Raw genomic sequence first — 24,061 nt, forward strand, 5'->3', positions numbered from 1 at the left:
ACCCGCATTTGTATGTTTCAGTCAGAGATGGCGACATGGAGGCAAAAGTACGGTGGGCGGGAAGTGCAAAACAAACCATGAATGCAAATGGTAGATATGATGCACATGATCAGAACACAAGCTCGTTCGTTTTGAAATACTGCTACGTAAAACGTAATTTCATTCTTGACCTCTGCCTTCAGTTAATTTGGTAACTCCAAGTGTAAATTTCAAATTATAAATCATAATTTTTTGCAAGGATCTTAACCTGGACACTCATTACCTCCAGCAACTTCAAAGCACTTAAAAATGTTTAATTGCGTCACTTGTATAATATGTTTTTCTCATTTGAAATCTTTGCCCTTGTCTACCCCTGGAATTGTGTTTGACTTATTTTTAAACCAAATATGCAAAAAAGCCACATATTTATGAATGAGCTGCATAACGTTTGGCGGCATATTCATTGATAAAAGATGGAAATCCTCCTCTACATTTTGAGGTTAAACTCCGTCCCCCTTGAGATTCACTTTTTGGGTCTCCGTCCCCCCACTTTCCTCTCATTTTCAGCCCTGCATACGATAATTGCATTGAATGCATGTTTTCTATTTTTGTTTTATTGAATTAGTGTATTTTTGTAAGAGGCCAGTTTGCCTATGTATTGACACAAGAGCAGGGATTGTAAACTGATTTAATTTTAGGGTCGCATAAGGTTAGAGGTTAAAGTGCACTTGAAAATGGTATAAAACCAGATCAGCTGTTCAAGATTCACATGTTATAAAAATGGGACAATCGCGAAATCCTGTAAAAAAAACCTTCAAAATAAACAACACAGCATCGGTTTATTTTTTAAACATTGTTTCAGTCTTTATTTACAAGCTTTACATTTCCTCTGCAGGTCTTCATTACACGAACACTGAACAATCCTGGAAATGTTCCGAGTTTAATTGTTTGCATTTCACCTTCAATGCATACAATTTATCTGTGAACTATGTGAACAATTTTTTCTTTCAGGATGCATATTCATTTTTATTCTTATTTGGAAAGTTCATTGAGTAAGCTAATGCAGGTATGGTATTACCAGACAACCTGAACCAGACAGCATTAACCGTCTCCATCCTGGAAATCCCCTTCAGCCAAGGTTTTATGTTTATTTCCTTCAAAAGGGGATAATCTTTACCCTGTTTTAAGGTGAATCATGTGAAATCCTGGGTGGCTGCTTACACATTTCATCTAAATGAATATTATTGTTATAATACATGTTCTGTTATTTCTATCAATGTTTTTCTTGCCTGCAAATGTTAAATAGAACTCCATATTCGCATCCTTTTAAAAAAATAATAAATTAAGAGTTCAGAACCGATTTTTAAGTCTTTTCTTCTGAAAGTAACAAAAAATGTCAAACTTTAAAACAAAAATATTTTCTATATATATGATACAAGTATATATTGTTCCCTCCTGTTGTAGAGTTCCAGCTCAAAATGGCCAAGTGTTTGAAAGTCATAATGTAGAGGACTCTGGCCGTTCCTAGGGCTAGACTTTCATAGTCTGGGTTCAATGCTTGTGTCAGGCATCTACAGTATTTGTGTCAATTATCCTCAGATTCCTCCTCCGCCTCTCGTAACCAAGTGAAGAAGGTAGTGACCGACTTTAGTGCCACGCCTTTTCCCTGCTGCTCCGCTGGTTCTGTACTTGTCTCCCATTTATTGAAAGCGTCCTCCGAAATAACATCCTCATCGTAAAGACAGTCAAAAAACATTCGGAGCAGATCTGCAGAATAATCCAGAAAATTCGTTAATTTTATAAAGGTTCAAAATATGCAAAGATATACGTAAAAAGAAATTATGTCTACACACTGGGTGGTTGATCCAAGGCAACGAGCAAATCCTGAAGAGCGTAAAGGGCCTGAAGCTGTCGCTCAGTGTCCGAGTCAAAGTACTTGTGTAATATAGGCAGATGTCTCTGGATGATAGCGGTGTCCACTCTACAGGAAGTGCTTTCATCTGAAAAAAAAGAGATTGCAAAAGAAAGTCATTCAATTAAATCGTATCCCAGAGGGATACAAGCAATATGCAGTTTTCTTACCTGTAACTGCTGCCTTACATACGGCTGTCATTAAAGCTCTCAAAAACATATAGGAACTCATCTGAGATTCATCCAAATTAGCCTAAAAAGAAATGTACAGAATAGGTTTCAATGTTTCTATATTTAGAATTCCATGTTTTTAGCCTCTTAGCTTTACAGAAGACTTGGTCTCACCTCGATCCAGTCGAAGATCTGCTCATCATTGGTCATGTCCTCCAGCAGGAGGTTCTCGAGTTGTCTGAGGAACTCCTCAGGGCTTAAGCTGATTTTATCCGGAACCAAGGAGTTAGTGGAACAGTCTGACAATGTGAACTCTAATTTCTGCAGAGTAAAGAAAAAGATCTGATTTATAATACGTTCTGTACGTTTGTGCACCTGCAAAGTTATTAGGGAGTTCTCGAAAGTTCTCATCTTCCAATGGATGAGCAAAACCTGTACGCCATCAGAAATGCTTCTTTTAAAGGACCCATTGTATGAAAGTCAAATTTTTTCTGTTTAAGTGCTATAATCGGGTCCCCGGTGCATCTAGCAACCCAGAAAACGTGAAAAACAAGATCCCAGTAACTTTGTTTTGGTAAGCCTTTCTCTGCAAGCCGAGCCGTTCAGATTTCGCTCCGATTGTGACGTCCAAAGCGGATTTTATTATAATATTACTGCCCCTTAATCTACACAATTCCACCCATGGCGCTGCCGCCATTGTTGTTTTTACAAGCGAGAGCGGTGTACGTGATGCCATGGCTAATGTTCGTGGACAACATGCAATGTAGTCGCTGCACAGAGTCCTAACCTCGGATCTATTTTTAGTGGAAATCCCTCAGAAACCATAAGTAAAACCTGCTTGTTTGCGCGAATCACATCAAGCCGGAGTGCTTTATCAACCTGGGACAGTACAAGCAGGATTAGCTTCAAAGTTGTTCCTCAAGAGGGATCGAGACCTTCTGAACGAGACAAAACTGCCGATGTAAGTAATATTTATCAACAGTCTGAATTGACGTACATGTATCGTATATATAGGAGGATAGCGTTAGCATACGATAGCGAAGGGACCTAAGTCAGTCACAAGCTAAATAGAACATTCAAAGCCAGTGTTAAACTTACTCTATATTTATATGTTATTTGGCAAATGGGCACTTGGAGTTTAGCTGTATGTATGTTAATTCATTATGTGTGTTAATATGTTCAGCTGCGGCAAGCTGTTTGTTTTGCTAATGAACAGGGGCGAACACTGCGGTTAGCTTCGTTTTAAACGTCTCAAATCATTCATCCTTAGGCTGAAAAATCTGGCACAGCATACTAGTTATGCTCTCACGTTGTGTGTGTAACGTTATAACTTGTCAACGACAAGCGCTTAAATCCACGTAATTCCGCTGAGATCTGCAGGTGCGCATTCCGTGGACTTTATGAAAGCATACACGCACAACGTGAGCGCTGTTTGCTGTGACAGATTTTTTAGTCTCCGGGCGAATGTTTTGAGACGTTTAAAATGAAACTAACCGCAGAGGAGTTCAGGAAACATAATTTAGCTAAACCATTGCCATGGCAGTACCACACGTGTGTTGTGTTGACACGCTGGACGGAAAGGGGGTGGGGTGCGCTGTAACTCATTATCATTTAAAGAGACATGCACCAAAACGGGTTGCTGTGAGCATAGCTGTTTTTGACGAGGCAAAAAGGTTTTGTTTACACAACCATTGAGTGTTTTTAATCAAAATATGTTCCAGACATTTCATGAAGACCCTAATAAATCATACCAACTTGTTGAAAGTGCTCATTTTATGAGTCCTTTAAATTGTTTCTCACAGAACTTCAAAGGAAATCACATGAAATGGTCATGCAATGTTGATAGAGAGCAGGTGATAATTGTGTTGTGTGGTTTCATCTCATGTTGCTTATGCAGATTGGAAAGACTGGGGTTGTTGGCTTTGCCTCCTCACCTGCTGTGAGATGAAGGCAGTCAGATCTTCTCCCTCAGGCAGGAAGTTGCCCCAGTTTAGCCCAGAGTCTCTCCACAAGTCACCAACTTTCCTATGGCTCTTTATTTAAAACAAGAAGCCACGTAAATGCACAAACACAACAATAAAGCTCCTTTCGTTTCAAGTTGTGAGTTTATATTAAAAAAAGATCATTTCTGACAGCATCATGCAAGAGCCTCTACGTCGACTACCATTGAGCTTACCATTTGTTTGCATAGTAGGTGCAGTATGTGAGAAAATAAGATGGCAGCTCTTCCCGCGGGGAGTAGCGGTTTACTTAACTCGCTGCAGAAACAAAACAAATCTTCATTAGATGCTAAACTGAATCACACTGACAGCTGTGCTCGGCATGGGCCTGGAATCACTGCATCTACTGTGCACCGCCAAACTGTTAAAGCCTCAGTACTGAGAAAATATGAAGTGTCTGCTGAGCCAGTAGTCTGCCGTTTATTTATTTATATACAGTGTTAAATTCTGCGTTTCGATTTATTGGGGACACCAGAGGGGTTTTATTAAAAAACTAAGATTTATTTCTTGCTTTTGTTTCAAAAGGTTGTATTTATATTTTTGCTTCATGTTTTTTCTTGTTTACACATGTTTTTCTGGTACACATCCATATAGATGTCTTTAATAATAGACATAAAATTGAAAAACCAAATAACCCCAATATCTTTTCATAATTCTCTTTCTAAGTTTGACAAGAGAGGAACAAGCATTGGAACGAAAAGCTGAAAAGCAGATTTTGACCTGGTACTGGAGCTTTAACAATACATGCGTTTCCAAAATAATTCAGTAGCACTTTACAATAAAGTTACATTTGTTAACATTAGTGAATTGGCTAACATAAACTAACAATGAACAATACTTCAACAGCATTTGCTAATGCTTGTTTAAAATCAAATATTGTAACAGTTATAGTTAAAGTGATAGTTTACTCAAAAATGAAAATTCTGTCATCATTTACTCCCCCTCATGTCATTTCAAACCTGTATGATTTTCCTTCTTCTGCAGAACACACAAAACATTTTTTGAAGAATGTTTTTAACCGAACAGTGAAGGCACCCACTTGCATTGGTTTTGTGTCCACGCATCAGAAGTGAATGGGTGCCGACGCTGTTCGGTAACCAACTTTCTTCGAAATATATTTTTTGGTGTTCTGCGAAAGAAAGCCAGACAGGTTTAAAATGCCAAGACGGCGAGTAAATGATGACCGAATTTAAATTTGGGGTGAACTATCGCTTCAATGCACCATGAAATAACATGAATAACTGTATTGACTGGCAAGAGTTAATATAGCTGAAAAATGATATTGCTAATTGTTCGTTCATGTTAGTAAATGCATTTACTAATGTCAACAGATACAACCTTATTGTAAGGTGTTACCAATAATTCATTTAAAGAGAGATTCCACCCAAAAAGCAAAATCTATAAACCTAACAAACTTTATAGCTGCATAATTCTTTTTTAATGAACTGGGTTTTTGGGGTGGAATGACCCTTTATCTCAAATGACAAAAACAACAAACAGACTCGACGCATGCCATTCCCATCCGAGTGTTTACATGAGCAGAGGAATTCTGACCTGAACAGATCTCTCATTGCAATTCCTCCCTCTCTCAACAAAGGGCTGAGCAGCTCAGCCAGATAGAGCCAGATGAAGGGAATATCAATGGCCATATCATCAGCCTGCTCCAACATCTCTGAAAACCTACAGAGTCAAGACATACAAATCATTCAACCTCATTGTAACAGTCAAACATCAACTGAGTTACTATATTCAAAATACATCAACTAATATAATTGAAATATTAAAGTTCATGTTAAGGGAGAAACTTGTATTTACTATACATTATATACTCACCCTTTGTAGAGTTGTGAATGGGGCAGGATGCCCTTCTGAATGAGCTGATAGTAAAGCAGCCCCATGTGTTCTCTGGCTATCTGACTGCGCTCTAGTGTGCACTCCAGACCCACACGTACAAACACAAACAGCAGAGAGGGCTGTTCAATCTCCACTACGCACTGCACCGCTTCCTGCACATACACACAGCACACAAGCGTTAATATAATTGCACATTTGAGGTCATGGCTTCACAAGTTTGCCGATTCCAGTAATTCCACTAAAACAAATGCACATCATGACATTCTGGGGAATTCCATGCTTCCAACTTTGTTGCAACAGTTAAAGAAGCGCTCTTCTCTTCCAGAATAACAATACATGACAATGCCCCTGTGCACAAAGCGAGGTCCATATAAAAATGATTTACTACACAAAGTCCAGATCTGAGCACCTCTGGGATGTAGTGGATCAGCGAGCCAGGCCCGTCAACCATCATCAGGGCTTGACCTCCCTGACGCTCATGTTTCTTGTTGAACATTTACTGTCAAAAACATGTCAGTCAGCACTTATCTCCTCCCTGTGCTGCTATAACAGCTGGAATTTATTCACTAGATAAGGAAATATGGATGTAGGGATCCGCTCTTATTTAGACACAAGAGCGTCAGTAAGTCAGACAATAATGTTGTGACCAAATGACCAATAATTGAAGGAGATTTCAATACAGTACTTTTGGCCATAAAGCATATATTTATACAAGAAACTCGCCCTGTAATGTACTTTTCAGTTTGCTCCTTTAACAGTTTAAAGGGAAAGTTCACCCGAAAAGGAAAATTCTGTCATCATTTACTCACCTTTGAGTTGTTCCAAATCTGTATAAATTTCTTTGTTCTGATGAACACAGAGAAAGATATTTGGAAGAATGCTTGTAACAAAACAGATTTGACTACCATAGTAGGAAAAAATACAATGGTAGTCATTGTGTCCCAGAACCGTTTGCTGTCCTAGATTCTTCAAATTCTTTTGTGTTCAACAGAACAAAAAAATGATAAAGTAATTTTTCCTACTATGGGAGTCAATGGGGGGGGGCGAGATCTGTTCGGTTATAAGCATTCTTTCAAATATCTTTCTCTGTGTTCATCAGAACAAAGAAATTTATACAGATTTGGAACAGCACGAAGGTGAGAAAATGATGACAGAATTTTCATTTTTGGGTGAACTGTCCCTTTAACAGGTTTTTTTACCTTGTAGTCATTAATGTGTAGAAACTCATCGATGATAGATTTGGATTTCCTCTCCATCTCCTCTTCAGACAGGACGGGCTTCTCTGAAACGATGGTGACTGGAGTTTCTGGTGTCACTCCTAAGCAAAAGGTCCATAAGCTCAGTATTAGAATATATTCAAGAACTTCATTGTCATGCTTGCAATGCAATGAAATTCTTTGTTTGATCAATATGTTTTGTATGTAACTGAGTTAGTTACACATTCAGCCGCAGAGAAGGTTACTACAGAGAAGGAGACTATTTACTATTTATAGATGTGTTTAGGTAAAATGACCATTTTTGTTTGAGCTACTAACAATATTTCTACCAAATAAAAAGAATACTGTTTCTATTTGCATTTATTTGCAAAAAATGAAAACTGGAGGTGAAAATAACAGAAAAGATGCTCTGTATTTTTTCAGACCTCAAATACTGCAGAGAAAACAAGTTCATAATTACTTTTAAGCAATACAACATGTATTAAAGGTGCAGTTTGTAAAAACGATCACAACAACAACAATGCCGTAGCTTGATGACGCTGTGAAGGAGCGTGGAATGATGGGATCTGTTGTCTTCAACTCCACCGATGATGGCCATCAATCAGACGGGAACGAGAAATCATGTTAGCGGATGAGGTAAAGTTCTATAAATGTTGTGAATAATTGTGGTCCATAAATAAGTGACTGCTCGAAGAAAGCTAGTGGCTTGCTAGACACTACTTCATGCGGTTTCTACGTCAGTAAAGGCGGTAACAAAGGGGAACGCGGATATGACGCCATTGACAGGCGATCGCACAGCCCCGTGTCACTGTTTAGAATGACGATTTTCTCATGATTTACAAGTAGTTGGAAACATTTGAGATATTCAGCTGAACAAAATATATAACACTAGCGTAGTGGTTTTTGGATATTTTACTGTAAAATTGTTACAAACGGCACCTTTAAGCAATTTTTATGTGATAACCTCGATTTTTATCACAGTTTTTATCATCGCTGTTTCACATGCAGTTGGATGACTTTACAGTATGTCACTCCTGAGGTTTGATGTGTTTTTAGATTGTGTATCTACATTTGTTCACTTTAAATTTTGGAGAAAGATCAAGTGTGTGTCTTTTCTCACCTGTCTCTGTGGCCCTGCTGTTTTCCGTCTCTTTTTTGTCCTCCGAGATGCTGGCCTTGCGGTTTGTGTTTTGTAAGTTGACCGTTTCCTCAGGGTTCACGTTGTCTGTTTGCTCTTTGGTGATGCCACCTCTGCTGTAAGGCCCTGTTTGGGACGGGCCCAAACTCGAAGGCTTTTCGCTGCGTTCACGACCAGTACTGCCGCGGCTGAGACACAATAAAAATATAGCAAACCTTTAATGAGAATAACATCTACCTGAATAAAGATGTTCAAAAACTGAAATTCTACATGTTTTGTTGCATGTTGGTTACCTTCCCAGTGTGCGTCTGGAGTCAGAATCAGGACTCTGGGATGGCGGTGGGCTGAGTTGAGCTGTGGATGACTGCAGTGCTGAATACCGGTTCAAGGTGTTACCGGCAGGACGCGTCAAATCTGACAACACGAATGCACACATGCAGAAATGTAAAACTTCATTTTATACACTCGAGTGTGGCTTAAAAGTCCCAACATTATTGTGTGTTTCCTCACCAGAGTCACCAGAAGCTTTGGCTCCACCACTGCTGCCCTTTATCCAGTTGATCTGAGCGCGTGGACCCAGCTGAATCTTCTCATCGATTTGAGGCTGTGGTGTGGGATTGATCGGGGGTTAACAGAGAGGACGAGAGAGGGTTTTACTTCCTCATCACTACATCACAAATACCACGACGCCTTTAATATTTCAACCAGCAGGTGGCAGCATAATGTCTTATGAATGAAACTGTGCTGACACATCAGATTTCCCACAGTCACTTTCTAAAAACATTGATCAGTCAATAGATCATTATTATAAGAGTGATGCTTGAGTGTGTGTAGTTATCCATCTCATCACCTTGGAGATCTTGGGGATCTTTGTGGGGTCGATGGTTCTGCTGTTCTTAGTGGTGGGCACCGCGTTCCACGTCTCGTCTCTCTGCGAGCGCTGATCCCGCTGATCTGTAACCATGACAACAGGACAGCGTGTTACACAAATCGCAATCGGAAGCCTACCACATTACCGCTGGTCAAATAAACAAACCCAACAGCGTTAGAAGCAAACCTGGTTAACCATTTACTGCAAGTGTTCTCCTCTATCAACGAGCTTTTTTTATTCGCAAAGCATGCTGTTGTCCATGCATGATGTTCATACTAATGTTTTTAAGCTACCTTTTCCCATTTTAATCTCTGAATATACTGTCCTGTTATATCTGAAGGAGTGCTGTGGGTCTTACCTGGTCTCCGCTTCATGTCTTTACATAGAAGTTGCTGATGAACCTTTCTCTGCTCTTCCTGTTCCTCCATCTTGGCCTCTTTATGAATCTGCTCTATGGTTTTAGGACCCTGGTCTGCTCTCCGGGACACCCAGTTATGCTGATATACACAGAGACACCAGTGTGAGACATTGGCTCATTAATAAACATGCAATGCCTAGCATTACAAATGATCGTTTCCAAACAGGCTTCCCACAACTGCCATTGGTCAATAAAACAAAAGATCCCTCCCCAAAGTGACACTATTGGTTGAGGCAGAAGTTTACATGTTGATCTGCTCAAGCATATAAAGGCGTCGTCAAAGTGGCACAGAATGAAACTGTTTACATTTCTCTGGAACTAAACTCACAAATGGTTCACATTAAGCATGGGAGCAGACAAAGTATTTTAAAACAAAAATCATACTTCACTTTGAAGAGAAAGATTCAAATATAACTTTTCATTTGTATTATACTACCGTACTGTAGTGCTAAAGGGGTCATAGATGAAAAGCCAACGTCAGCATGCAGATGTTTTTGATGTTTTCTTTTGCTTATACTGAAACCAGGCATTTATAAACTTTTGGCAGTGGTTATCAGCGCGCTCTCTCAACTCACGCAAACGAAACCCAATCGAAATCCCGGCGGCACTCACCAGTCTCAGATCTATCACATCCTGTAGCATGAACCGTATCCGTGACGACGTCTTGCGCTCTTTGACAATTTTCTCCATCTGGTTGAAGTACTGGTCCATGCGGGGCTATTCAAGGACACAACGGTGCAGTGGTTATGAAAGCACATCAGTGGACTATCACAGACTCTGCACTAACATACTCTACTCTGATTTCCAAACAGCCACTTTCTAACACATTTGCCAAATTATTGATTACAAACGAAGACCGATCATTTTTTAACATGACAGATGATGGACAGTCATATAGCACAGACTGATCTGTCTGTATCCGTCCATAATCTAGAAGCTTTATGGAGTTGTCGTAGTCTGCAGTCTGATTTTAAATCATCCAGGTCAATAAGCACAAAACCTACTTCCCGACCAGACAAGCTGAAAGACTCCTGAAGCTGCAGCTGCAAGGTCAGAGAGAGAGAGAGAGAGAGAGAGAGAGAGAGAGAGAGAGAGTGAGTGAGTGAGTGAGTGAGTGAGTGAGTGAGTGAGTGAGTGAGAGAGAGAGAGAGAGAGAGAGAGAGAGAGAGAGAGAGGAGAGAGAAGAGAGAGGAGAGAGTAGAGGAGGTGAGTCGAGATAGAGAGAGAAGAGGAGAGAGAGAGAGAGAGTGAGAGAGCCAGAGAGAAGAGAAGAGTAGAAAGAGGAGAGAAGATAAGAGAGAGGAGATGAGAGAGAGAGAAGAGAGAGAGAGAGAGTGAGAGGAGAGAGAGAGAGAGAGAGAGAGAGAGAGAGAGAAGAGAGAGGACCATTTTCATACCTCTATTGCCTAACTCTGAGCTCCAGACTTCATGGCAGTGTGTTCGGCCCAGCTGGAAAGCATTTGGTCTGTGTGTGTTTCTGTGTACAGTGTTAAAAACATACCCACCCCTCACATTATTTCTTATTTTTTTATTATTGCAAGGTGACTTGCAATTGTGTTTTCACCTGCTTGAATTCTCTACAAAATGTCAATTGAAAGTACTTTATTGAAATGTCAAAGTATCGTCAGAATCACATTAAAAGATAAAAATCACCATTATGCAATGCCGTGAGAATAAAGAGGTGCCCTTGAAACTTTAAAAGAAAAGGTTGGCGCAAGGTATAATACAAGACAAAGGCAAAGCTTTGGACCTTCATCGAAACACTATCAATTTCATTATGAAACATTTTTAAGTTTGGGTCTTAGAATGCAAGAACGCAGCCTGGATATGCTTAGAATAACATACAACTGTATTCAAATGCTGCATGTTTATATGGAAATTTTCTGTAGGCTGTAAACTGTACTCCTTTCCAGAAATGCCAAACTAAATTAAATCAAATTGCAACGTTTTCATAGCAGCTTTTCATACACATCTGCGAAAAAAATTAAGAGACATGACAAATTTTCATTTCATCAGCATTTCTAGATGTATTGTGGCCATTCCAGTCCAGTGTCTGTTGAATTTCAAGAAAATAAACCCTCAGGAGTGACAAACTCATCCAACAACAATGTGAAAGACTGACAGCATGACAAGACACATGAAAAACGTCATAAAAATCAAGGTTATCACATATTTTTTACAAATATGAGTGTTGTATTACTTAAAAGTGAATATGAACTTGTTTGACAAAAATGAGCTTGAAAAAAAACATAGAGCATATTTTCTGTTATTTTGACCCGTTTCTCCAGATTTCATTTTCTGCCAATAAATGCAAATAGAAACAATATTTTTATCTGAAATTTGGTAGAAATATTGTTAGTAGTTCACACAATAAAACAAAAAGAATCACTTTATCTAAGCACATACCTGTAAATAGTAAATTCAGAAAAACTAAAAATGGTTTTTGAAATTGTCTCCACATTTTTTCCACAGCTGTATATATAATACATTCAGTCGCCGTAAAGCAATCATTCGTGTTGCTCAACAGCACAAAAGTGATGCTTCCTGATTTGGTCCTTGCGAGAATTAAACCAGCAACCTTCTAGATATCAGTGTTGTTACACCAAACCACCAAAATCCCACAAAATCTAGGGACCAGTCGAGTGTGCTAACTGTCTGAAAAACAATAAAATAGTCTTTCATCAATCGCACCCAGGCCTCTTTGGGCTTGAACAAGCCACCCTTTACAATGGCCAATAAGTCACATCTGGGGTTTGGTAGAAGCTGTATGAAAATCTTAAAATCTCTTTTAAAGGGGTGATATGACACGGCTAAAACGAATATTATAGTTTGTTTTAGATGTAATGCAATGTGTATACACCATTTAAGGTTCAAAAGCGCTTTATTTTCCACATACTGTGCATGTTTGTATCTCCTCTTTGCCCCGCCTCTCTGAAACGTGCAGATTTTTTACAAAGCTCATCGCTCTGAAAAGCGAGGTGTGCTATGATTGGCCAGTTAACCAATGCGTAGTTATTGGTCGAATACTGCAAGCGTGTCACGAAAATGTAACGCCTCTTACCATATTTGGAACTAGTCATGGGTCGAATACTGGTTTCAAGGTATACCGAGGTTTGAAAGAGTCAAGGTTTCAAAACCACTAAAATTAAGATTTGTGGGGGTGTGGTTACACGAGGTGTTTCAGGCAGGTCAGAGCATTCGTTTTAAGATAGAATGCATCTTTTGTTACGACACTTTAATTTATGCTATTTTACATGTCTAATACATGCATGGGCAACTTATAACACACCAAAGACACACAAAAACACGTATTCACGCCATATGACCCCCTTAATCCCAACTTGTAAATTGAATTTAAGCAATTTTCTTGATATATAACCGATATATTTGACTGAACTCTGTTTCTCCTTCTATGTGTATAATAGTTAACACCCTACAGCATGAGCTCAAGTCACCTGCTGAGTGTTGCACTTCTAGGGCACTGAGCCGATTCATTACTAGCTCATTTTAATATAGACAAATAAATAACAGAGGGGTGCCGAAAAAACAACAAGCGAACCACTGTGATTATGTGGTTACTTAAGCATTCAACTGAAAATAGATCCCTTAGCTTTTGAGAGTCCACTGAAGCTAAACAAACCTATTTCTCAGCCTTGGACAAGCTAGGCCGTTGCGCACACAAACGTTTTGGCCAGAAAAGGCGTCAGACTAAACTTTATGCTGAGAACCAAATGCTTATATAAGCCAAAAGGATCATGGCCATATTACGTTACTTCAACAAAACTAAAATTCAACCTTGGATGCACTTACAGTTTTCCAAAACTGTCTAGTGAACACAAACTATTTTTTACCACTTATAAAAACGAATCGATATGGTTCCACAATAATAAACTGTTCCGCGAATTACCTTGGCTTTCTCGAAGTCGAGGTCTTTGCCGATGGTGCTCAGGAGTCTACAGAGGCACTCCAAGCTCTCGCCATCATGGTGTTTCAGCAGCTTGACCACGCAGTCATGCATGATAGGTTCTGTCAACATCTTGAGCTTGAACAGCTCGCCGATGAATTTGATATTTCCAGTGGAGCGTCTGCGGGCTTTATCCTTCGTTTCCTCAAGTTCCTCCTGTAATCTTTCCCTTTCTGCAGGCTGAGAGGAAATAAGTTCGCATTTTATTTGAATCCCATAATTCTTTCAATAACATCTTTATAGAAATCTGTTCCTGTAGCTCAATTAGCTGACGCTAGTGATGCCAAGATCATGAGTTGGATTCCCAGGGACTGCCAGGATTAATAACCGATTATATACTAACTGCACTTTTAAATCCCATTTCATGAACGTATCATTTTAAATAGAGTAAATATTTAAAAAAATATCCATAATATTTATGTGCTTCACTTTGAAGCTTAAATGGCACACAAAGAGCTTATAAAGAGAATACTTGTAATACATATGTAAATAATAATCACATCTGAAAAGCCAAAAGACACGAGTACGAATAGCCATTAGCGTTTCTAAATTGAGTCTGATAATGAATAAGAGAATCATTACCGATGTGGCCAAATCCAGCTCCTTTTGTTTCCTCTCCAGCACAACGTCATCCACTTTGTCCCTCTCAAATTCCTTCTGACAGCGGTTCAATAGCAGCTTCCGGAAGTTTACCGAAGTATTGGGTTTGTCTGACGTGGGCACTTTTAGCTATGATAGGACAAAATTAGAAAGGAATAGCCATGACGTACAGAAGAATACGTAGTGTATAATGAAAAGATAAACACTGTTTGTAAATTGAGTATGGTGAGAATTCAAGTTTTTGTTTTTCGCTTATTGATTAATACTTGTGTACTTGTGTCCATTCCTGCTTAGGACGTACCGTGGCCAGACAGCGACACATGTTGGCGTAGGCCTCGGAGAAGCCGGGCTCATCGATGGCCTTCTCAAACACAAGGTCGATGATTCCTTTGAGCCTCTCCTCTGTGTTGATGGTCAGATCCGTCACTTGTTTCATCAGCTGGTGGAACATCTGAGGCGTGAGCTTGTTCAAAATGCTACGGACTTTCCGGAACAACTCCTGGAGTGCCAGAAAAGCAACAACTTTAAACTTTGGATAAAACAAAGACCCTTTCTGAAGAGCAATGAAACCAAATTCAAAGGATTTTAAAAAGAACAAAAGCATAACCTCACATAAGCGTTTTTCTTCATTGTAACCGTTTTAAAGGTGTCATGAATTAAGACATCAATTTAAACCCGAGCTTTTGTTATATAAGAAGTAATCGTATCATTCAAGCGAACACCCTGTATGTGTCAGAACTGAAACGCCCTTGTTACTGAAATTACAACTTTTATTGACACCAGGCCCAGCGAACGCCAGGTCCTGGAATGTCGATGACGTCGTTAATAGGTTGAACACCGCCTCCACAGAAGAATATCAACGACTACTTCTCTAACCCCGCCCACTGGTTTGCGCATGACCAGATAGAACGAGCAAGCAATAAATATGCCGTTAAAGATCGCAAAATATTGTGCAGTGCCAGGTTGTGGAAGAACACAGTCGTTGCATAACCTTCCTTCGGTTTCCGACATTAGCAATGCGTGGTTGAAGTATATTTTTAAAGACGTTCCAGCTCACGTGGGTAAAACATTGAGCATTTATTCGCTTCATTTCACCGCAGATTCCTTTGTGAACAAGGCACAGGTCGACGCTGGATTTGTGGAGAGACTAAAATTAAAAAGCAGTGCTGTGCCGTCAATATTGGATCCGATAGGAATGGCGTAGCAATCTTATGTGAGTAAAACATTTTTGTGCTATGCATCACTATTGCTTTGTTAGAGATCGCTTGATATGTCCTAAAAATGTGTAACCTAACGTTACGTGTCTAACCAAATTCACAGAAGGCTCCAACTAAGTTTACTACGCAAACTGCTATCCAATCATAGCAGTAGGCGTTTACTTCCAAGTCTTCAATGCGGCACGCCCAGTAAAACCGAGCGTTTGTCGAGCCGATCTCAAAACCCGGGTAGAAAATAGCCTATAATTATTGTTTTTGAATGTAAAAACCACGCAAACGTCATAAGTAGACCTCATACAACAGTATAAAACAATAAAAAGGCCAGTTCATGACACTAATGATGATAAAAGCACAGGAATCAATACCTGGGTTTTCAGGGTCTCCGGATCATCTATTAAGCCTTCTCGCTTCATTCCAGGCTTCCAGGCGTTCTCGGCCTTCTTGAGCTGCACATCATTGTTGACAGAAACGTTTACGATGATCTTACGTGGTGGGAGCCGTCGCACATTTAGAGGCTTTGGAAAAACAAGACGGAAAACGAAAAGTGGAATTGAGTGGAGTGGAGTTAAACAACAGCTTTTTGAAAAAGTTGTTTTACTAAACAAATAGATTATCACATAACACAACACGTAATCTTTATTTCAATATTGAACGAACATGCTTTCTTTGAATAAAATAGTTGTAACTTAATAAGAATACTAAGGAGAGTCCTTGAGCCCTAAGTATGTCTAAATTCACAACATAGCGTGTTCTTTTAACACTCACCGGAGCTCCGCGTCCACCTGTTATCTGCCTGCTAAAGTCTGCAAAAGCGGGAGTGAAGTCAGGACCCCTGGAAATCAGCCTGGGGTCCACAGCTCTCAGTGGCAGTTTGTTTTGGTTTATCTGAAACAGCAGATACAATATTTACGACAGCCAGCAGGGGGCGCATTGAGAAACAAACTCAGTATCATGAATGAAACACCAGACCTCTCTCCCCTCCCTCTTACATGGATCTGTGGAGAAGCTACAGCACACATATTCCAATCTGAATGTTTAATCGCAACCTTTAAGAAGAAACTGATCTCATATCAGCCAAACCAACACTGTTAGCCCATCTCTACAGCTCTGAGGGAAAACTATCTGTCTTGAGACCAGCTCCATGTACAGTTTATATACCAATGACATTTTTCAATTCACACTCCAGACATCTTTTGACAGAAGGAGCAAGAACATCCAGAAACAGATGTGAAGGAGCCTGCATGCAAAGTGGCTCTAAACTAGGAATTGAAATGGCAAACCGAAAGTACAACGTGTGCAAACAAGACAAACAAGTCCCTACAGATGAAACTGAGAAAGCGTATAGAAATTGTGCTTTAAATACATTCATCTCATCTTCTGATCTTTCTCAAATCTACTGATTTGACTAGAGATGTTTATAAAACAGGGCAGAGCATTTATTTTCTTTACACTAAATGAACCCGACTGCCAAGTGTGACATCATCGTAATGCAATTTTAATGGAAACAGCACTTTGAAAAGTTTCATAGCAGCGCAGGCACAGCTGAAGTTTACAAATCAGGGGAGTGTACCAGACTTTTCAGGGTTTTAACACAGCAAGAGGAAACTATGCCTGTATTTGCATGTTTTACATTATTCGTACTTTACACAGGCTTAGTTAATAATCCCATGAAGTCAGGTTTCGGGATGTCACACAGTACACTCATAAACTCTGGATAAACATTGGCAATTGAATATTTATAAGCTTAATAACATTAAAGGAACAACTACATTACATTACATGAAGTGTTTTAATGACTTCTTAAAATTAATAATTACTTAACCCAGGGTTTATCAAAGTTGAAGTCAAATTTAATGTCAAATGTAATAAATGTATAAAAATATTTAATAATAATAAATATTATTAATAATTAAATATATGAGCTAAATATGATAAGATGTTGTACATTTGTAATGACATACATTTTATAATAAAAACGGTTTCATCGGATGCACGCGTGCCTGGCCCAAAGTTCCACACTTCCGGCTAGTGGCTAATAATATAACTAAATATATTGTAATACATTTATGTGAATATACATTTTTATTAATATTTTATTGTATCATAATTGTATTAAATAACTAAACAACTTGTTGAATTTTATTGTGTTAATTTGATTCAATAAACAATTGAAACGGTCGTGTAACTTTGTCACATTTAAGTTTAGCCAAGTAAGGATTCTTCTACTGGTAACCCAAACTACTACTGGCTAGACATGCTTTTTACTTGCTAGCTAATGAATTTACTTGTTATGTCTTTCGCTTGTTTTCAGAAATAATCTACTAATCTATTTCTTTGCAGATGTGTACCGGAAGTTAAATTTTGGCCACAAAAGTTTGCATGCGCAGTAACCTTTATTTATGTTTGAAACCGTCTATATAATATAAATGTTTAAGAGTATAATTCAAAGCGCACCTTGTCTAGCACCACATCACTGATGGGAGGCAGACCCTCGGGTTTCTGCACACAGGCGGCCATGAACTGAAAGCCCAAAAGGAAGTCACGGTCGTACTGCCTCTTTCCATTAGCTTGCACGAGACCTGGAAGGGAATGAGACCAGCTATAGTAGGTCAAGTATGTTAAGAAATTTGCGAGCGTAATTTAATACAGGTTTAATATATTATTTAAGAAAAACCACTGAATAAATAAATCGAAATAAATAAATGATTCAATACTGCTCAGCATCGACACTAAATAGAGACCAAAACAGAGGTAGGAGGTCTCACCTTCCTGCATGAGTGGAGTGGGGGAACACATGGATCCCCTGCTGCCCCCGAGTGTCACGCCGCTGTCTGTGCTCTCCGTCTCCACTCCGTTCCTCAAAGGCTCCACCTCTGTCTCCCCGTTCTCCTCCGAGATCGTCTCCTGGTGCTCAGGCACTGGAAATGGGCTGCTGTAAGTCCCTAAGGTTGGTTGAGTAGTCATCTCATCTTCAGCAAAGCTTTCCTCTGAGGCCTCCTTCTGATGTGATGTGAATAAGAGAAGCGTTACTACAAATTCCTAAAGTTATTATGTGAGATGATGACTGCATGATAGCTTTGTATTTTGATAACAATGTCAGCTCATAGGGAAACGCTTTATAGGAGGGGTATCGCCATAGATGTGAATGACTAGATGACACATCAGTCTGAGGAAACCCTTAAAGGGACAGTTCACCCAAAAATAAAAATTCTGTCTTCACCTTTGAGACATTTCTTTTTTTCTGATGAACACAGAGAATGATATTTGGAATAATGCCTATAACCAAACAGTTCGTGGACCCCATTGACCACCATAGTAGGAAAAATTACTTTAAAAAAAGATATTTTGAAGAATGTAGGACAGACAGTTCTGGGGCACTTTTGACTACTATTGTAATTTTTCCTACTATGGTAGTCAATGGTGGCCAAGAACTGTTTGGTTACAATCATTCGTCCAAATATCTTTGTGTTCATCAGAACAAAGACATTTATACAGGTTTGGAACAACTAGAGAGTGAGTAATTCATGACAGAATTTTCATTTTTGGGTGAACTATCCCTTCAACAATTCACAGATGTATCTCACCTCATTCTCCTTCTGTAGCGTTTCCACCATCTGACTTTCTTCATTTGGTGTCATCCAAGACTTTGGTACAGCAGAAACAGCTTGGGCTATTATGAAACGAAGAAAAACAAGGTTGATATTCGTAAGAGTTTGAACTTAAAATCGCCACACCAAGTTAACACATACCTGTAAACTTTGAGTTATTCTGAGTCTGTGATTCCAAAGTGTCCTGAGCCTTCAGTTGAACATCATTTGAGGTCTTGTTTGGCTCTGTTGCCTCGGTTCCAGCGGGGGGCTGCAATATCCGTGTCAAACCAGGTGGTGGCGCAAGGACAGAGGTGGTGCTTGAAGAGGCCTGTATGGTTGGTACCAAGGGCACAGGTGGAGCTAATAAAGTGAGGTGCTCTGCCTGGAGCTCCTCCAAGGCCACTGGAACTTCTTGATGGGATTCCTCCACGGATGATGTACCTGAGGTTGACGTCTGAACCTCACATGGCAAATGGGTCTGTAAGGTTTCCTGGATCTCTGGTTCTTCACAGCCTGATGGAAAATCAGCATGGCCATTTACGGCTTTGAGGGACAGTGAGGGTATTGTAGGCATACTAGATGTTTCTGAGAGAGGGTCCTTGCCAGATATGCCCTTATATATTTGAGTCGTGGTGGTTGTGGGAGAATGAAATTCAGGTTCTCTTGCAGAGGTGGATACAATGCAGCCACTTGCAGGATGTGAAGCAACACTGGAGGAAGTCAGGATTATATCTGGAGAAGACGATTCTAGTAATGGAAGACCTCCGGCTTCTCTTTTCTCTACGAGGAGCTTAGATCCAGGAGATATAGATTGCACTGGCTCCTCTGCTGGCCTGTCATCTATGAATATGGCAAGAAAGAAAGCGTGAAACAACAACACAGGACACATGTGTCTATGAGAAAAAGCCTGTAAGCAAAAGTAGGAATTGAGTTGTACCTAAGTGCGGTCTGCCATCTATAGTTGCAGGACTGAGTCTTTGAGGTGGGACATATGCTGTTTGCTCTGATGTCTGACAGTTGCTTGCCTGCATTTGGGTAAAAGAGACACATCAAACATCCAAAGCGACTTATAGTTGAGGAATACAACAAGCAATTCAAAGTGATAGTTCCACCAAAAATGAAAATTCTGTCATCATTTACTCACCCTCTTTTTAACCTGCATGACTAGGTAACACTACCTAACCAGGTAACACTTCCGTATAGGGGGCAATTCTCACTATTAACCAGTTGTTATTAGCATGCCTCTTATTGGCATATTGGCTGTTTAGTAGTACTTATAAAGCACATATTCTGCATGGCCATACTCTACATCCCTAATCCTACCCAATATCTTAACCTAACAACTACCTTACTAACTATTAATAAGCAAGAAATTAAGAGTTTATTGGGGAAAAAATTGTAGTTACTGGTTTGTTAATAGCGAGAATTGCCCCTTATACTGAAGTGTGACCAGAAGATATTTTGAAGAATGCTGTTAACTGGCATTCACCCATTCACTTGCATTGGTTTTGTGTCCATACAATAGAAGTGAATGGATGCCGGTTTTGTTCGGTTACCATCATTCTTCAAAATATCTTCTTTTGTGTTCTGCAGAATGTTATGAAAAGTTTGAAATGACAAGAGAATTTTGTACATGATGGCAGAATTTTCATTTTTGAGTGAACTATCTCTTAAAGAAGGCAATAATACAAAGTTTTAGTGAGTCCAAATAGCATAAGCTTTGAATACAAACTAAGGAAGAATTTGTAGAATTACTCATGGGGTTTGCATTGTAATAAAAACAGATTTTTTTATCAGGCGATTGAACATGAAATGTATATTGCAACATTATTACACCTGAACTGTGAACTAAAAAGTCGGTAGCACTTTATTTTACAGTCTTGTTTCCCATGTACATACTGTGTACTTATTATTATAATAACTGGGTAAAAACTAGGTACTAACCCTGAACCTACCCCTAAACCTAAACTTATACCATGTAGTTACCATATACTACCCAGTTCTTCCTTAGGAAAGTACACTGTATGTACACTATAGGTACACGTACTGTAAAATAATGTGCAACCAAAAAGTAAGTAGATTAGATTTGAGTCCCGAGGAGAGCAAAGCCAAATGAACCAGGAACTAATTTGAACAAATAATGATTCCTGTTCCTACTTACTAATTAAAAACCTTTTCAAAAGCCTTTTTTATTACAATAAAAAAACCATTGAAAACCCCAGGAGTAACTCTACAAATTCTTACATTGTATTCAAAGCATTTGTAACCAGAGTCATCAAAGGTCGTTTAATGGCACACAATTAATAACATATAAGAACAATTAAGGATATTCTGTTTTCTGTAATAATGTGTTTAGATGCAGGAATGCCTGGATGATGGTTAAACTACACATTATATCAGACAGCGGTGGATATTTAGCTCTCGTTCTCTGTATGCGGCACTATTGTCTGCGAGATTAAACCACAGGAGATTTACTAAAATGTCTAGAACAAGGCTAATTCTAATCATTTGGGTAAGTAAACGCCAGCTTCTGTACAAACGGAGAAACAGAGATGGAGAGAAATAAACAGATGGAGAGTGTCAGCTAACTCAACGGGACTAAAACATAATCGTAATACCATGTTTTTCGGACATGATAATATTGTAATGTCATGTTTTTTGGGAATTTGAACAAGATTATACCAAGTATTATATGCAATATGACAACACTATTTGTGCACGGTATCATGGTAGTATTAAAGTAATTTAAAAATTTAAGTGTACAGCCGCAGAAAAAAATAAAGATGTGGTGCAGTGGTGTGTCATGCATTCTGACTTCTTTACAATGTTAAACGTGCTGTCTTCTCATGCTTAACATGGTCAATTTGTCAAAAAACGAGTTGGGCGTATTACGTAGTATTTCTGTGCTCAATACACTCCCCCAGCGATCGTACAGGTTTCGGAAAGTTTTTTTCGAACATATAAAACTGTTTCGTAACAATTTTTCTTAGTCCCTTATTGGACAATTCTCCCGGAAAGGCACGCCCACACGGCAGCAAGGAGAGCAGGTGAAGGAGTATGCGCAGACGTCACTTTCCCTTGTGTGCAGGAGAGAGAGAGAGAGAGAGCATACGTTCGCGAAGTTCAGGCGTTTGTTTGTTCACTGCATTTGGGTGATGAATGTTATATAAATGGTGGATATAACACTGGATTTGGAGATCATTTGAAACTGATATATGGAGCCGTCCCAGAGCTAAAAGATGCCGTACATGAACCCCATGCGGTGAGTGAAACTGATGTCTGTGTTTTGTTGGCAATGGGTGCGCACGTGCTTTAGTTCAGCCTTCCCCCCACACGTTCCGTATGCTTTCGGAAATAATCGTACAGCTGTATCTATCTTTTATAAATGTGATCAAACTAAATACTCTTCGAAGATACGAAGTATGCAATGCTACTCTATAGGTACTCAAGATTAATATGAGATTGGCAGAAACCACGCGTGTGTTAGGGCCGCTTTAAGAGACCATTTCAAAATGATTTTCAGTTTTTCTGAATTTACTATTTACAGATATGCGTTTATGTAAAATGATCATTTTGGTTTTATTCGGTGAACTACTGACAATATGGATCCCAAGTGACAAATCAAAATATTGTTTCTATTTGTAAAACTGGAGAAACAGGTCAAAATGCTCTGTATTTTTCAGACCTCAAATACTGCAAAGTTCATATTCACTTTTAAGCAATACAACAGTAATATTTGTACATGTATTTAGGAAAAGTTCAAAAATTATTTTTTATGTGATAACCTCGATTTATATCAGTTTTCATGTGTTTTGTCATGCTGTCAGTCTTTTACATTGCTGTTGGATGAGTTTGTCACTCCTGAGGTTTGATTTTGTTGAAATTCAACAGACGCTGGACTGGAATGGCCACAATACATCTAGAAATGCTGAATAAATGAACATTGGGAATGGTCTCTTAATTTTTACCACGGCGATATAGTAAATACCATTGTACATGAAAACATATAACGGGGCAGAAAACAGCCTGATGCTCTCACTGTTGTCATACGGATTAGACTGGGGGGGGGGCTGACTCACTGTGTGAGCTGGAACTAATCCATGCACACACTTCGTGCCAAAGAGAGAAAGTGTGTGTGTGCAAGACAGAGTGGTAGGTGGCTTTACATGTCTGGAAAATAGCATTAGACAGGTGAGCTTAACACAGCTGAGTCAAGAACTCATTGGACAGGAGCTAATTAGAAAGGTCGTGTTAAATACAGACACAGGAACTTGTTAAAATGTGTTAAGATCCTAGTACGCCGATGTGAATGATAACTTCATGTGTAAGTTCCGGAAAAAAGACCAAAAGCGCTGGCCGTTTAACAGAACAATGTGCGTTTCTTGCCTGTGGCGGGGAGTGCGTCAACGACAGGTGTCCTGTGGGCGGGGTTGGTGTCGAGGAGGAACGTCCCGCAGGAGGGGCCACGATGGAGGTGGGGTGTCCGGCAGGAGGAGTGGGATTCCTGCTTCCTAACATGATCTCCTCCGTGATGTCCTTTCCACCCTGGTTGGGGTCTCGGATCCGGATCTGTGAGGACAGAAGCACAGTGGGACAGAAGACTCACTAACACACCAGAGTCAAAAGTGGATGCTATAGAGACGTCAAATGTACTGATATGATACCTCGTGAATACTAAAAAAAATGCTATAGCATATTTGTACAGTATTGACTGAGAGACTCATCCAAGATCATGAAAACACAATACAAATAGTCCATGCAAATGGTGTGCTACAAATTTTTTTTAACTATATTGTGTTATTCTAAATACCATTAAACACCATTAAAACCAGTACACTAAAGAATTATGGAGGTATGTCCAATGATTTATTCTCAAATGGATGTGCCAGTTTGCAGGAGGCGTGGTAAATTGTTTGTTTGTTTTATTCATTCTTAACGCCTTCAAAGATATTAATATTAACAAGATGCGCCACTGCCATTACAATGAATGCCGAGGAATGCACCGCTCAATATGGCCTCTCTAGTGAAGGAAGTCCCGCCTTCCAGTAAAACGAGCCAATGGTCAATCAGTAAAGACTGACGATTCTCTGGGGCGGTGCTCTCGTGAGGCGCTTGCCAGCCTGTGCGCGTG

The 24,061-nt window shown here is 39.4% G+C and overlaps 1 protein-coding gene across 2 annotated transcripts in view; it reads right to left on the reverse strand.

Moving 5' to 3' along the window:
- Window positions 1-817: 817 nt before the first annotated feature.
- eif4g3a (eukaryotic translation initiation factor 4 gamma, 3a) overlaps window positions 818-24,061 on the reverse strand; it is a 44,011-nt gene continuing 20,767 nt past the window's right edge. For both annotated transcript variants that reach the window (XM_057361371.1, XM_057361372.1), the window contains exons 9-34: window positions 23,317-23,499; window positions 19,868-19,955; window positions 19,090-19,770; window positions 18,925-19,010; window positions 18,106-18,340; window positions 17,795-17,919; window positions 16,106-16,225; window positions 15,706-15,855; window positions 14,425-14,622; window positions 14,106-14,252; window positions 13,467-13,703; window positions 10,172-10,276; window positions 9,500-9,638; window positions 9,121-9,224; window positions 8,781-8,874; window positions 8,564-8,684; window positions 8,253-8,458; window positions 7,115-7,233; window positions 5,895-6,067; window positions 5,616-5,741; window positions 4,238-4,319; window positions 3,996-4,094; window positions 2,236-2,382; window positions 2,062-2,143; window positions 1,833-1,979; window positions 818-1,746 (exon numbers count right to left, since the gene is read on the reverse strand). In XM_057361371.1, coding sequence (XP_057217354.1) covers window positions 1,565-1,746; window positions 1,833-1,979; window positions 2,062-2,143; window positions 2,236-2,382; window positions 3,996-4,094; window positions 4,238-4,319; window positions 5,616-5,741; window positions 5,895-6,067; window positions 7,115-7,233; window positions 8,253-8,458; window positions 8,564-8,684; window positions 8,781-8,874; window positions 9,121-9,224; window positions 9,500-9,638; window positions 10,172-10,276; window positions 13,467-13,703; window positions 14,106-14,252; window positions 14,425-14,622; window positions 15,706-15,855; window positions 16,106-16,225; window positions 17,795-17,919; window positions 18,106-18,340; window positions 18,925-19,010; window positions 19,090-19,770; window positions 19,868-19,955; window positions 23,317-23,499 — 4,176 coding nt within the window. In that variant the 3' untranslated portion in view covers window positions 818-1,564. The remainder of the gene's footprint in view (window positions 1,747-1,832; window positions 1,980-2,061; window positions 2,144-2,235; window positions 2,383-3,995; window positions 4,095-4,237; window positions 4,320-5,615; window positions 5,742-5,894; window positions 6,068-7,114; window positions 7,234-8,252; window positions 8,459-8,563; window positions 8,685-8,780; window positions 8,875-9,120; window positions 9,225-9,499; window positions 9,639-10,171; window positions 10,277-13,466; window positions 13,704-14,105; window positions 14,253-14,424; window positions 14,623-15,705; window positions 15,856-16,105; window positions 16,226-17,794; window positions 17,920-18,105; window positions 18,341-18,924; window positions 19,011-19,089; window positions 19,771-19,867; window positions 19,956-23,316; window positions 23,500-24,061) is intronic.

Source organism: Triplophysa rosa, linkage group LG20, assembly GCF_024868665.1.
Source record: "Triplophysa rosa linkage group LG20, Trosa_1v2, whole genome shotgun sequence".
In the NCBI taxonomy this organism is placed as follows: domain Eukaryota; kingdom Metazoa; phylum Chordata; class Actinopteri; order Cypriniformes; family Nemacheilidae; genus Triplophysa; species Triplophysa rosa.